The sequence below is a fragment of the Struthio camelus genome, chromosome 1, assembly GCF_040807025.1.
Source record: "Struthio camelus isolate bStrCam1 chromosome 1, bStrCam1.hap1, whole genome shotgun sequence".
NCBI lineage: Eukaryota > Metazoa > Chordata > Aves > Struthioniformes > Struthionidae > Struthio > Struthio camelus.
The window spans coordinates 36810458-36826206 of NC_090942.1; the positions used below are offsets into that span (position 1 = coordinate 36810458).

A 15749-nucleotide genomic window follows, 5' to 3' on the forward strand; every position below is an offset into this window, starting at 1 on the left:
ACACAGCAAAATAAAATCCTGCACAACATATAAGGATTGCAGCCTGTGCTTTTCAAAGACTCGTTACTCAGCCAAACTGAACTTATTTTTCTCAGCAGTACAGAAGGGATTGCAAAATTTCAGATTTCAACACTGTACTGTTTAGTCATGGATCTATTTCAAACAAGGCTACAAGAACATTTTTGGAATCCAAAACATTTATTTTTCAGTTTCCTGTTTCATTAAGTGTTAAAAAATAAACAAGAAAAACAACCTCTAACCCCAACAAAACTAAGATATAAAAACATTAGATGGAAAGAGGAACGGGGTCATTACTTCCAATCCCCCGCAATACCAAGAAACCATATTATGGCCATTTAAGGACTGGATTAATCTGATCAAATGCAGGATTAAGCAGCGTAGATATCTGTAATTGATCTAGTTATCCTAGACACACTTGATACCTAACAAAGAGATATGGGCACTTGGGACTATGAATTATTTCACTGTAACTTAGATATCTAAAATAGGTCAACGAAATATGTCCCGCAAGTCTGTTGACTATGTCAACTTCTGTCCATTGACTATACGTGGAATCTAGATATCCCGATCACATGTAGATGTCAGCACTGCAGATACCTGAAGATGGATGTAATGAATTCCTTCTTCAGTTCAAAAACAGTCACAAAGCGTGTGTAAGCCAAACGGTGCCTTCCAGGCCCCTAATGCAAACTTAGACCTATCCTAAAATGTGGGCAGCTACAAGTATATACTAGTGAGAAGCAGAAGAAATATAGACTCTTACTCAATATCTGAAATCTTGCAGAGGATTAAGCAAAAACAATTCACAGCAGCAGAAAACACTGTGTGACCAAAACGCTGTTGTTTGAACAAACCACTACATAGCTTTAAGGCCTATTGCCACTGCTAGCAGAAAGCATTCTTTCAAGAAAACCAACATCCTTAGGTTGTGCTTGAAGGAAAAATTGAGCTGTGATATTAAAAAAATGGCTGTGTGAAAAAAGAGATTAATATTTCAATTTCTGCAAATAAGCAGTGTATTGTACTGGAACAGACATTAGTGAGGAGGAAAACTGTTCCTAAAAATGCTCAGATAAGCATCCAAAGTAAACGATTACTGTGAACTTGCTTCAGTTTTTACAGTTTAAGCTCATGGTCTCAGAAGAAAATTTCGGCCTCTTTCTAATGTCTGCATTCCAGAAATGAAGTGTTAAAATTAACGGATATGTGCCAGCGGGCAGCAAGGTGCAGTAAAGCAGCTGCATCTAGGCATCTCTCTTAGGAGCTCTCGAGCAGCTGGATGTAAAAATTCACTGCTGTTACTATTAACAAAATACACTTGTGCGTTAGTCTGCTATGGTGAGTTGAGTAATAGCCTTACTGGTATCTATACATTTTTATAGGCAAGAGTCCATGACAGTATTAACTTTTAACTTTGTTTTTGTCAAGCTCAAGTTGGCAATGAACCGCGAGGCAAGCGACTGCCACTAATGTGCCCTGCGCCAATTAGCTCTGTCACTCAGAAGCACACTTTAACATTAGCCCTGACCTCCTACCTCGCTCAGTTCCCTGAGTTTAGAAGATTAGCCTTGCTGTAGGCGGAGATTTAAACCCTTCTGCTTGCTCTCTGAAGGGGATGGACAAAAGCTAGCCATGATCCACAGCTGCGGTGCCAAGTCGGAGCTCTGCTGTGCTGGCCGCTCTTGACCCTGCGGTCAGTATCCCCTGTGGACGGCTGCGAATTCACCTAGAGGCATCGAAAGGATGCCCGTGGTCATTCCCTCTTTCCGTGCCTGATTTTACAGATGCAGAGATCTCGAGGTCGGAGCGGGTTTTGCCTACCCCTGCCCCGGCGCTGCCGGGGCTGGACGGGGAGCAGGGATCCTGCAGCAGGAAGAGCTTGCTGCTGGCGGCCGTGGCGGGGGATCGTGTTTGCTGACACAAGAAAAAAGCTGTACCTCGAACTCGATGTCAGTTTTCACAATCTAACAGAGGGTGTCCAGCACGAACAATAGCTCACTTCCTGTTTCTTTCCAATAATAGGAAACGCGCTATTGTTCTTACCACATGCTTTCTATCAGAGTTCAGCAACCTATGTTTACTTCCTTTTTATCCTCTTTTTATGTGCACATGTCAGCAAACATGTTCCCTTCCTGCCGTTGTCTTCAGTGCTGAGATGAAGACCGTTTCAAAGAGTCCTTGCTGCAATTTTGCGTCAGAGGTTTACCTATCACTGCTACATTTTATCTCCAGTGTATTTCATCCTTCTTGAAGGGACCATTTCAGATTCAAATTAAAATTTTAGACAGTATGGAGATCAATTAAATGATAATATTTTCTCATAAATAGTCTAGTCATTTTATTTAAACCACTCTTTTTGGATGTGCTTATAGCAGTTCTAAAACTCATCTCACTTTTTATGTGAGATAGCCTCAAGTTTTAGAAATGTCGATCATCATTAACATCACTATTTTCAGGTAAATTAAAAATTCTTCACTGTAAGAATTGCTTCTTCCCCTGTGAACGTTCAAAATGCTGGGCAGTGAAAATAACAGTAATTTTCTTAAAAGATTTGTCCCAGAGACTGCTTAAAATTCCCAAGCAAAGTACTTGTAAGAGCTTTGAGGCCTTAATGTCAGTTGCACAGTGGACAAATGTAAGTTTCAACTTTTTTTTTAACCTGAGCATTCAGTTTTCTTTTTTCCATTTAATTTCGGCGTGCAATTTCATCCTTTCTAGGCCTTATTCATCCTTATTGTATACTGAGTCAACACAAGTATGGTAAGTGAGATGGGTGAAAAATTATGATTGTAACAACACGTACACTTTTGTTTGTTTGTTCTTCTAGGAAGACAGTTAAGGTCATTTTTTGCAATTATAAAGGAAAGGGTTTTGATATGAACTTGCAAATGAATTTTACTCAGAATTAATGAATGAAGTTATGATTTGTTCTAAGATACAATTTGTGTTTTATGTGTTCGTTTATTCTGTCATTAGTATTGCAGATGATTAGATTTTGTCCTATATAAAAATGGTAAGTTTTTGTAAAATGAAGGAAATAACATAAAATAAATTCTGCATCTCTAAAGCAAATTCTTCATTCTCTCCAGCAAAATGCAGCTTTTTAATTAGTTTAGCAGCCAGCACTGCTTATTAATACAAAGAAGTTTCTAATTACTCCATAAAATGTAAAGTGGAATTTTACTATGCCTGCAAATGGAGCAGTCTAAAAAGTATAAGTTAATTGCATATTTATAGTTAATTGCTGGACAGTTTTGTTCAAACATTAGATGTCTGCAGCATGTTAGCTGCATTCTGTTTTGCCTGTGATCTTTAGAGCATTTTTATTATATTTTTAATTAGTTGAACAAAATCATGTTAATACTGATTTTTAACTTACTATATATTTTAAAAGCAGGTTAACACCTAGCATCGCTGTATATGCTGAACTCTTGTAGCGTTAGGCATAATCTATGTTCAGATGTCCCCACATATTAGCACTCATTTTAGAGGCTACAGCATCTAAATATACTTTTAAATATGCACCTTTCTACAGAGGACGGAAATGTCCTGTATGTCAGACAAAGAACCTGTGAAAGAAATCCTAAACAGGCAGTGTAATGTTCGTAAACCAAGAATGCCCTTCTATGGGATCATGTTCTCAACGTTGAGAATCATTATAACCTCTTGTGCCTCAGTAATTTGAGATGCTTGTTGATTTGGCAATTGGTCACACAAAATAAACCATGCAAACATCATGTGTGATCATCAGCCAATCAGGTCTCCAAAGAGTCTTTAAATGTTCAAACTGAACAAAGGCTCTGTATCTATCAAGTTCAGATTACTGTCTTGGACAGCAGCTCTCTGCCAGGTAATGTGCTGTTTTTCTATTTTCTTTTAGCTTTACTTAGTGGTAATAGGTAGTTTCAGGTTACTGTGGTAATCCATGCAAAACTAATTGCCTAATTAAATGTAAGACAAGTCAGTGCGCTAACACACATTGCACAATATTTGCTATCAGCTTTTTAATGACTATATGGCATATATTGACAAAAGCATATGAAGCACTTTACAGAAGAAATATTCTGACCCTATTTCTACTTCTGCAAAGTTATAACAAGTATTAATATGACTAAGTGGTGACACTCTCCAGTCTCATCAGGTTTTATAGATTGGGTTGACATTTTTTCTTCATGTATTTTACTAACATTCTGAGAAAACAGAGAGTTCAAAGATGAGTCTTCTAAAGAGGAACTTTAAAAAGAGGGAAGCGTCAGTGTAGCTCAGGTCAGATTTCAGAACTGATGGATGTGAAATGTAAATCAGAGTTGGAGTGAAGGTTATGAGGAAGTGGTTATGTGGCTGTATGACTTGGCTTGAGTTAGGAGAATGATAGGACTGTGATAAAGAGCACAGAGTGTTGGCAGAAACACAGCCCTGAAGAAGCTCAAGAAGCTCACAACTAATATGGAAAGATGAACGAGGGCAGAAACAAGATTTGAAGATGAGCTGAGCCAACAGGCAAGGTAGATGATTTCCATAGCAGCATGTGGGAAGGAAGACTATAGCCTGAGCTGACAGGGGAAATTAATCCCATGTATCCTGAAGTAAGATGTAATTTACACATGCAATATCAATTTTATTTACAAATTTAAGAAAAGTCTTCATAATAAACCTCTTATTTTCATAAGGATTTTGGGAGGGCAGCAATAACAAAATCCCCCTATGTGAAGCAGGGAATGGATGAAATAAAGGCTATTTGGCCTCACTGAGCAGTTACACGGTTGGTTCTTCTGCAGTGACAGAAATTTTTAAAATAAAGAGTGATAGGCTTCGTCAAAGCAAGCAATCTGGATGTATATTTCACTGACATAAGTAGCTTATTTCAGTCTTTTGCAACCTCAGAACTCAATGTCCTATGACTAGCTTTAGCTGTAGGCACTTTAAAATTATTAGATTGCTTTGACTGAAGTAGGTGCAAAACTAATTTCTGACTCTATTTTTCATATGTAACAGGAAACAAAAAAAACCTCCAGCCAACCCAAACAGTTTTGCTAATGGTGAATGCACTGGTAATTTTACAGTGGTTGTTTATACGTTATTTGGGGCTGAATTTATTTCATGGAGATAACTTGCTGATTTTTTGTGCTGTTCTTGTGTCATCCCTGTTATCACAGTTTAAAGTCTCAGTGTCAAATTCTTTGCTTACTGAGCTCAAAACTCAGCCAAATTGTCTTTGATTTCTCTGCAGTAGGCTGACAGCTTAAAGGCCAGAATTTTAGCTGTCATCTTCACAACTCTTCTGACGTCAGTAGAGCTCTGACGACTTACCGCTTACTAAGGCTATGGAATTAAATATGTCAAAATACAAAACTGAGAATGCCAAAACTTGTCAACAGCAAAGTTTTCGCGCTTATTTCCTATGAGTATTTTTAACCTCTTTTTGTATTCGTTTTCTATTTGTATTTACTTGTATTTGTTTATTATTTGCTTCTCCTTAAATCTAGAAAACACATTGTTCATAAACTATTTATGAAGCAAGGTAATACTTGGGAGATCAATCAATAAATAAATGCTTTGTTTTATCAGTAGTGGCTGGAACAGTGTTTATTTGTATAGTCCCATCCTCAGGCAGAACTGGTGTATTGTAGCTCTTCAACAATAAAAACAGACACTTGCCTGTTCAAAAAAAAGAGAAGACAACAGAAAGGTATTACTACACGATTAAGGTAGAGATGACCCCAAATCCTTGCAAAATCTCTATAAAGGAGGCCTATTTAGACAAGCCATTTTTCATTATACTGTATGCAACCTTAGTGAAATTTCTATATGATTAGAATACCTTTTTCTTTAACTTACTTCCAGAAAAGCCGTTTTTCACATCGTCACGCAAAATTGACTTACCAATCTCCTATCCCCTGAAATAGTTAGAAGGTGGAAATGAATGGAGGAGAAAAGACAAACAAAAAACCCAATAAATCATCCTTTCCCTTCTCCCAAAAGTCAAAGAGAAAGGAAGCACTCTTCCTGACCCACATAACAGAAGAAAGCAGGAGAGTGAGAGAGATGTGTGCAATGTAGCTACAGAGATGATAAAATAGTCACGGCATGATGTTTAAACAGTGTTTTATGATGTTTCCGCTGAGATATTCCATTAGTATGTGATGATAATGAATCATGATCATACTTCACTGTGAGCTCTTGCCATGACTGCATACTTTTGTGATTTTTTTTCTTTTTCTTCCTGTGGATTGCACATAGAAGCAAGGGAGAGAATTACTTGAAGTACATAATCAAAACAGAAAAACAAAAATTATAGTGGTACTTAGAAGCAGACAAACTTTTCAACACTGTTTTATTTCATTTTGCCGATATCATTTTAATCAGAACTGCAGCTTTTAGTATAGTTTTGTAGGGAGTGTGTGCCTTTAGCAAAAATGTAGCTGGGCAGAGTCTGTGTGTTTGCAAATGTGAGTATTTTTCTTCTTTTTTCCACTTCTGTAGGCATAGCTTGTCTACAGCAACTATTTTAAGAAAGAATATTCTTAACTGAATAGGATAGAGATTAAAACAAAACAAGCGTTTTACTGGTAATGTGCTCTATAACATCTATACATCTATAAAGAATCACAGTTCAGCCGGCTGTTTCTCCCAGATCCAACTCCTACACGCTCAGATCGTAAGCCTTTATGGCAGGGAAAAGTGCCATCTGGTGATTTAAAATAATACAAAGCTGATGGAATCAAGTTCATGTACATGACAAGTGGAACTGGTCATCAACCTCAGATAAAATTGCCATATGTGATGTATGATCTGTCACGCTCTTTGCAATATATGGAACCCATCCTGAAAACTCTAGCAAAACTCAGCTGTCTACCTCATCAGATTTCCACTTAAAATTATGTATTTTTGTTATACTGCAATGAATTAGTACTATAAGTTAAGCAGCAGTGAAGTGTAATTGCACTTCTTTAATCATAAAAATATCAGTGTATATGATGTATAATGATACAAAAGATATATACCATATATATTTAATTTTAAAAATTCTGAAAATTAAATATGTAATATATTTATATTTGTCCTTCTGCATTAGATTTTAAACTCTTGCACAGGAATCATGATTTACTGTAAAGTGTATATTGTATAGATCATTTTGTGTTTAAAACAAAGAGTAATAACCTATAATTAATAATAATCGGTTAAGAAAGAAAAGAAATAGTTTTGACAGTAAAGTAATGTATGAGCTGATGATGTCCCTTTAACTGCAGGCCTCAAGTTTAAGTCTGCAGGAATCATGCAAAAGGTAAAGGGACTTTACAGAGAAAAAGAAGGCATAAAATTTTCAATATTTTAGTCAGCAAGATCAACCCCTTTTTCTGCATTGAACCCTATTTGATTTATTTTCTAGAGTTTTTTGCGGGGGTAAGAGACATTGGAGTAAAGTAAATTCAATTCTTGCTCACTGGATTCTATTTAAAGGCTTACATCTGTAAACACTTAGTCCCAATATTAATTCTATTCATAAGAGTACTGTGAGCATCTTGAGCATCTTAATGTTTTTTATAGGCACAATATGCAAGGTTGTCTTTTTTTTTTTCCCAGCAAGACTCCTTTCAGAGGCTTATCGGAGTGAAACTTGATAATGCTCTAGGGTCTAGTAAGCATTTGCACAAGTACTAAAAATGCTGTGTAAGCATTCACAAAAAATGTTTCTTTAGTTTGAATATTAAAATATTTATTGATAATGAGGTAGAAGCCTTAAAACACTACTGTTCTCAAACAGATTCCCTTTGAAATTAGTAAGCATTTTAATGAATCAAAGGGTCATACTGTATATGTATTTCTGCAAAGCTGGTCCTTCAGTTTACAAAATAACAAAAACAAAAATAGTGTTTAATGAATATTAGACCATGTTCATTGTTTTAATTCCTGATCTATGTATTTAAAAGGGACTTTACTATGGGGTTGTCTTTATACATCATTCTTAATATATATCTGTTCTACACAGTAGTCATTTTAGAAGAGAAAGAACGCATAAAAAAAAAAAGTCCTACTGAGCACTTACAGATCTGTATGGGATTGTACAGATATATTTTGCATAATATTTATAATAATCTGCCATGTATGAGCTATGGGTGGCTAGTCATACACTGCAAGTTATAACACTTTTTGTCCAAAGCTCTAGTGCCGCAAACAGTAATGCAGCTAAGCATTTCTCAGACCAATCCTTTTTTGTTTCTTGCATTTTGTATGTTTGGGTATAGGTTCAACTTTTCCTTTAGCTTCTATTGGTATCTTGTAATTTAAACCCTAGTGTAAATCTGTTACTACAAAGGAGGAGTGTGCTGTGACATTGTCTGCATGGCACGGTAAAGATAACTTTAGCACTAATAGACAATATCTATATTTTAAGGATGTTAGACAAGTTGGTAATTCTTTTAATTGACACAGAATCACCAGCGGAGTCAGAGCAAGGACTGAGCGAGCGAAATGAGGACCGTACAATTGCATCCAGCCACTCTGATAATGAGAACTGGCATAAATGTTTAATTTATTAATTTTTTTCCATGTGGAAGGTCAAAATGAGCTGATATATTCATTTCTATTTCTAGAAATTTTCAAATCAGTTGTACTTTTTGCTTTTCAAGCAATATATAGTTTGAGGTATCGAAAGAACAAAGTTAAACTCTAGGTGTCTGTACAAAGTTAAGGGAATGAATGAAAAATAAATTCTATTCTTTGTAAATTTCAAGAAAAACAGTTTAATCTTAAAGAAGCTTAACTATTTCAGAGTCAATGGACAGTCAAAACAAATGTTACAGAAGGCAGAATGAGGGAGACCAATCTCCCCAGTGGTAGTTGGGACTGATCATGACCTTTTTGCATTTATCATGTGATTAGAAAAGCAAAGAACTTTCTCCTTCAAGGACAAGAAATCTTAAGAAGCTGTCAACAGGTGTATCAAATTCTGTTTGACAAACTAGAGAACATTACGGCATGCTTCCACCTGGTCGTAAACAAAAAGGTATTTAAAGAACTGACTAATTAATTTCCAGTACAAACAAGTGATCTGAGCTGTAAGCAATTGAACTATTTAAAGGATATATATATAGGCTATTTAAGAAGCACTTTGAATTCTGGGACTAGACTGTGGCTTAAAGCTAGGCCCCCTTTGGAAGAATGGTGCTGCATTGAGTTTGGACTCCTTGTGGACAGCATGTGCTGCAACAGGAGCTGCACCAGCCTGCGGGGAGGAAGAGCACATCCCCATCGGGTGCTGTATATCCAGCTGTCCTCTATATCGTCCTCCTTTTCATGAGGCTGGTGTGACAGCAGTAGCTATGCTCTCTAGCCATCATACAACTGATCTGCAAACAGAAAGCAAAAGGGGAATATACATTTCTTAGCAGAGATTTTCCTGTCTAGAATTCACTTTGTTGATGTTTTGCACTTTCTAGTTCTGACCCAGAAAAAATAATTAACATATGCTTATCATTGAGAGCCTGTCACATTGAACTGTTGTTGTATCTTGTGCCACAGAATCACTGAAGAGTTTTTTTGGGTTATTTTTCTAGAGGGAAGCCTACAGTCCTTGCTGGGCATGATAATTAGATTGTTTGTTGATTTTATTGATAGGAAATATTGTCTTAATAAAACAAGTAATTTCCTAGTAACTACTGTTTTACAATGCTTCGTAGTGAAAAACTTTTCACGTGTCATTAAATTTATGCCTTGTGTCAAGAAAGCACTTATCACTTAGTCCCTAAAAACTGATTCCTGCATTTGGGAGTAATAATAAAGATTAGTGTCCCTTTTTCAAAAGACTTAATTTTGTAACATGTTCAGGAAATGCATAAATCTCTGACAGTGGTAACCTTTCTCTCTCTCCCCTGCTCAGACAGTCTCACCCCTCTTAAGGTAATGGGAAGTTCAAATAAAACATTATTTGGGAAGGACCCTCTCCTAACTGTGCGTAGACTTGTCTCCCATTTAGGGACCATTATTCCTTTCTTTTCTGGATCATTATTATCCTTTCTATAGGGGGAGGTCCTTGACCTTCTCTAAATTCTCATCAGGGAATCTTCCCTCAAGCAACTAAGCCATTGCTTTCCTGATCTGCTTCCTGTTCTATAAACTTCTCTCACTATAGTTCTCTTTCTACACATTCCCTTTCTCCACCTGCTGCTTGCATTTCACCTAGGTTACAGCCTGTCATAACAGGCATTTCTAACTATCTCCTTTGGTTACACTTTCTGGCCTGCAGTAATGTTGCATCTACATACTGCATCACTTTTTCCAGCACTGACAAGCACATATGCAGAAGATATTTATCCTATAAGTAGCACAATGTACATGGTAATCATTAACCACCTGTTAATATTAGATTTCGTAAAACTTGTCACTCCTTTATAAGGTCATTGATTCTCTCCAGACTAATACCGTGAATTCAAGATTGCGTTTATTAAGGTATACTAAACTTAGCTCTTTAAAGCTGCAAAGAGGAATTTAATTTGTCTGCAAAACTCAACTATTATTAATAACAAAGTCTAGACAATGAAATGATCTTTACCTACTTCCAGGGTGGGATGTCAGTTTGAGTGTGATACTCTTCTTTTAATAGATTTTGGACAAGGTTCAAAGTGTATTTTAGAAAAGTAGAATAGGATACAGTTCACCCTTTGTAGATTTCTTAAAAACATACATCATTAAAGAAAAGAAGAAACTTTAGGTAGTTTGACAGGAAATAAATAATTCAAATGTAGTAGGAAGTTCTTCTAAATTATCTACAAAAAAATCTTGTTCATTTCTGTGTCTTTATTTTTCTCTTCCAAATCTTTTCAAAGGAGGACAAATAATCAGTAAGGAGTAAGTAGTTCATTATTATCTACAAGAGTCATTAAGAGGAATCTTTACTAAAACTCTAATAACCAATTGGTTATGCAATCAAGAATCTTTCAGTCTATAGAAGTAGACTTTAGAAGTCTATAGAAGTACAACTGCTTTATTGCAATAGTTTGAGGCTAGTTTAGTGAAACTAAAAATAGTGTGATGCCATTTTGTGTAGTCTGTGACTCTTGCAAGAATATGAAAGTTGTCAAATGGTTTCGTACTAAAGTTCAGTAAACTCAGCATCCTGTTTCCAAAAATGATGAGTTGGGTCTGCATAGACTGTAAGTAACAGAGAATGTCTACTATGATCTCATAATGAACACTTGATTGTTTGACATCCACTGTATCCTGTGGCAGTGAGTTCCACTGTGTGAAATGTAAAAGGGTTTATATGGAAAAAAATCTTCTTTTTATTTGTTTTTAATCTACTTGATAATTTCATCGAAGGCTTCCTCATATTACAAGAAATCCTTATATTACAAGAAATAGCAAATAGTTCTTACCTACTATCCTCTATATAGATATAGGTTTACAGACACAGAACAGCAACAATGTGTGACTAATATGATCACATCATCTTTAGAATGATTAGAAAGAGCTGCCTCATGTATTCCCCTTTACTCTTTATCCTATGCAACTATCTGTGGTGGCTTTATGAAGTGTTAATTTGTTTTTCCATTTTCCCCCATTGCTTTCAGATTTGTTAAAGCTGGAGCACTTGCCCTGGTTGAAAGTAAGCCTCAGATATTTGTGAAAGTGGAATAGCATACAAGTGGATTTTAGAAAAAAGGAAATACACATTAGATAACACAGTGTGAATGTTTTTGGCTTGGTCTTTGTGTTTCTTTTGCAGCCTGCATTTCCTTGGGAAGGCAGACATGGAGAAATGGTGGTGCAGCCTTGGTATGCTGGTTGCCATTGGAAGGGGACTCACTGACAGGCTGCACACAGCAGCCAGTAGTCCCAGAAGAACTGTTAGGAGGTAACTCTCACACGTGATTACGCTGCTGGCTGTCCTTATCTGAAGACATCTGAATTAGGGCTCCAGTAGAAGAGAAGCAAAATTACACTGTAAAGGGTGGATTGCTGTAGCTTCACCTTGAGGTCATTGTAACTTCAGCTGATATCATGATGGTGGTGTGGGGCTCAAAATATATGCATCGTTTGTGAGCTAAGTCAAGAGGAGGAGTTGGAAAAGCTAACATAGAGTAATTGGTCTGTGAGAAACTCTTTGAGCTGCTTGCATTTTTGTCATACTGTATTATCCAGCATAAAGGGAATGATGGCAGTGTGAAATAATGTGAGACCTTAAGACATGAAGTAGAAAAGCAAATGAACTGAGGAAATATCTGTGATGAAGTAGTTTGTTGTAGATGACAATGTACCATACAGCGTGCAGAAGACTCTGTGAGAGGCAGCCAAAAATAAAACTTCTTGTTGGTGCTTTCTGAGTTAGGACAATTGAGATGGGGCTACAAGACCCTGCACTTCTTGGGCATGGTTACCTGAGATTAGGACCTCAAATGCAGAAATCTTCTCTAAGTTGTGAGAGGGAAAGCCATCTTCATTCTCCCCAGATAGTTTTACACCAACCATCCATTTTAAGAGTAGGTGCCTCTAAGGTGTGTTTGAATGAGGGCAAAATTATGCTTTCTGCAAATCAGAAGAGTAAGCATAGTTTCAGGAGGAAGCAGTTTTTCGTTTTATGCACCTTCATCCCTACAAAACAGACAGCTCAGATAAGTATATTGAAGAATAAAATAAAGAATTAAGGAGAAAGAGAGGAAAATTCACTTAGCAACAAATTAGGAATCTTTAAACAACATTTTAACTAAATCTAGTGCTACAAGGGCTCTTACTCAGTAGTCATAAATAGGCCATCACTGCTAATACACTAAAATGAATGGTATAATGAAAGAATCATTTAACTGCCTTTGAATGTTTATTTCTGTATCATAACTGGCTTGGATTTATTTATTTTTAATTTCTTTTTTTCTTTTGTAAGATGTACTTTACAGAGCATTTAAGTTGTGCTTTAGTATCAGTGCAATGTATAAAATTACTGACAAGCTTTCAATCTTCAATTCAAGATGACTCATTTAACCTTGATATAAAGAACGAGGTAATCATGAATGTATTTCCAAAGATTAGAAACTGCAGTTGTCATGAACTCTCTTTCTAAATTAATGGGAAACCCATTTTTTTTAATCAATATGACAGATACCACTAGACCAAAAGTTAACATTTAAGACTTTCTCTTGGTGGAGGAGGAATGAGTTAGGGATCACTTAACCAAACTGGACATACACAAGTCCAGGGGCCCTGAGGGGATGCACCCACGAGAGCTGAGGGAGCTGGAGGATGTCACTGCAAGGCCACTCTCAGACGTCTTTGAAAGGTCATGGAGATCGGGAGAGGTGCCTGAGGACTGGAAGAAAGCCAGTGTCGCTCCAGCCTTCAAGAAGGCCAAGAAGAAGGACCCAGGGAACTACAGGCCAGTCAGCCTCACCTCCATCCCTGGAAAGGTGATGGAGCAGCTCATCCTGGCTACCGCTTCCAAGCACCTGAAGGCCCGAGAAGGTGATCAGGAGAAGTCACCATGGATTCACAAAGAGGAAATCATGCTTATCCAGCCGGCTAGCCTTCTGTGAGGGAACGACTGTCTGGGTAGATGAGGGCAGAGCAGTGAATGTTGGCTGCCTTGACTTCAGCAAGGCTTTCGGCACTGTCTCCCATAACATCTTCCTAGGCAAGCTGATGAAGCGAGGGCTAGATGAGCAGGCAGTGAGGTGGACTGAGAACTGGCTGAATGGCAGAGCTCAGAGGGTTGTGCGCCGTATGCGCAAAGTCTCGTTGGAGGCCTGTAGCTAGCCTTGCACCTGTAGCAATATGGGGGACAATCCCACACAGAATATATTCATCGGAGACCTGGATGGAGGGACAGAGCGCACCCTTAGCGAGCTTGCTGATGCTACAAAAGTGGGAGGAGTGTATGATACCCCAGAGGGCTGTGCTGCCGTTCGGAGGACCTCGACAGGCTGGAGGGATGGTGCGAGAGGAACCTCGTGAAGTTCTTCAAAGGGAAATGCCAAGTCCTGCACCTGGGGAGGAACAGCCCCAGGCACCAGTACAGGCTGGGGGCTGACCTGTGGGCGAGCAGCTCTGCGGAGAAGGACTTGGAGTGCTGGTGGACAACAAGTTGTCCACGAGCCAGCAATGTGCCCCTGTGGCCAGGAAGGCCAATGGTATCCTGGGTTGCTTTAGGAAGAGCATTGCCAGCAGGTCAAGGGAGGTGATCCTCCCCCTCTGCCCTGTGCTGGTGAGGCCACGCCTGGAGTGCTGGGCCCAATTCTGGGCTCCCCAGGACAAGAGAGACATGGAGCTCCTGCAGTGAGTCCAGCAAAGGGCTGCTAAGATGATTAAGGGCCTGGAGCATCTCTCCTATGAGAGAGCTGGCCTGTTCAGCCTGGAGAAGAGAAGACTGAGATGAATATCTGAAGGGAGGGCATAAAGAGGATGGGGTCAGACTCTTTTCAGTGGTGCCCAGCAATAGGGCTAGAGGCAACAGGCACAAACCGAAACACAGTCTGACTATGAGGAAAAACTTTCCTGACTATGAGGAAAAACGTTCCTGTGAGGGTGTCAGAGCACTGGCACAGGTTGCCCAGAGAGGCTGTGGAATCTCCGTCCTTGGTGATATTCCAAAGCTGCCTGGACACAGTGCTGGGCCACCTGCTCTAGGTGACTGTGCTTGAGCAGAGGGGGTTGGACTAGATGATCTTTCAAGGCCCTTTCCAACCTCAACTGTTCTGTAATTCTGTTGGTTTTTTTTACTTAGTAATTCATCTCTGACCTATGAGGAAGATCTTCCATAATGTAGGAAACTATAAGAGTTAATTACTCTTTAATAATAATATAAATAATAATATGAATAATAATAGTAATTTTAAGGAGTTTTATAAACAAAACCTGGTGTGTTGTATTGCATCTTTCACATAAGACACATTGTATTCTGTCCCTTGGTAACTACTTTATTTGTTCAAAATGATCCCATGGTGTTCATTTCTAACTTGGCAAGAATGATTTAGATCAGCACAATGTACTAACATCTGGCTGCATAGTGCCGCTGAATTACTTTTGCAGTCGCTGCAAGAGAAGAAAATGGCAAGCCAGTGTACATAATTTTAGACTCAAGGGCCCAGTATTCTTGTGCAATGCTGGTTAAGCAGACTGACAAAGCAGAGTCAATCTGACATGTGTTAGTATAGGAAAATGTAATTAGTTCCAAAATAAAAGTTGCTGTAATTCAAGCAGCAGATATAAAGTGTTTGAGGAAAATAGTGCTAGCCCTCTATAATCAAATCATACTGTAAGACTGATGATTTGCTGGCATTGTACAGTTGAAATCCCAAGATTTGAAGAGAAATTGTAGAAGCAAGCCCTTCACAAATGCAAGTATTACACATAATACAATGCAAAATATCGATAAAAATGCAACTTCATTAGTAATTGCAACTGTCAATCAGCGGATTCACAAAATTGCGTCTAAGCATGGGGGTAGCTGTTGGTATCCATTCTCAAGGAGCCCTTAATTTCACACACACAGGTATCTGAAGGGCAATTTAACCTTAAGGTCATAAAAGTGTAGCTATGCCTTAATTTCCTTATCTCACTAGAGAAATGTATTTCTTTAGCTGAATGTAAATTCCTTGTCTCTCCCTGCATAACAGTCCACAAGTTAAAACTGTTTTTCCTTGTCTGTCAATACTCAATGAAGGGTAATTCATTTCCTTCTCTCTCAAGTATTGCTTTATCCATCTCACCCTCTTTTTTTCTCCCTCAATCTCTCTCACTGT

General features: G+C 38.1%; 1 protein-coding gene across 7 annotated transcripts in view; it reads left to right on the forward strand.

The window, feature by feature from the left end:
• The window catches only part of SLC16A7 (solute carrier family 16 member 7), an 89420-nt gene that overhangs the window by 14263 nt on the left and 59408 nt on the right, over positions 1 to 15749 (forward strand). The window contains exons 1-2 of one of the 7 annotated variants that reach the window (XM_068934249.1): positions 3397 to 3871; positions 11747 to 11875. The exons of 4 other annotated variants lie outside the window; for them this stretch is intronic. Coding sequence is in view for 1 of the 3 variants with exons in the window: in XM_068934191.1 (XP_068790292.1) it covers positions 11747 to 11875 (129 nt within the window). In the remaining 2 variants the exon portion in view is untranslated. Of the gene's footprint in view, positions 1 to 3396; positions 3872 to 11746; positions 11876 to 15749 lie in introns of those variants that run through there. 2 more of the 7 variants (XM_068934191.1, XM_009680849.2) reach the window with 2 other exon arrangements.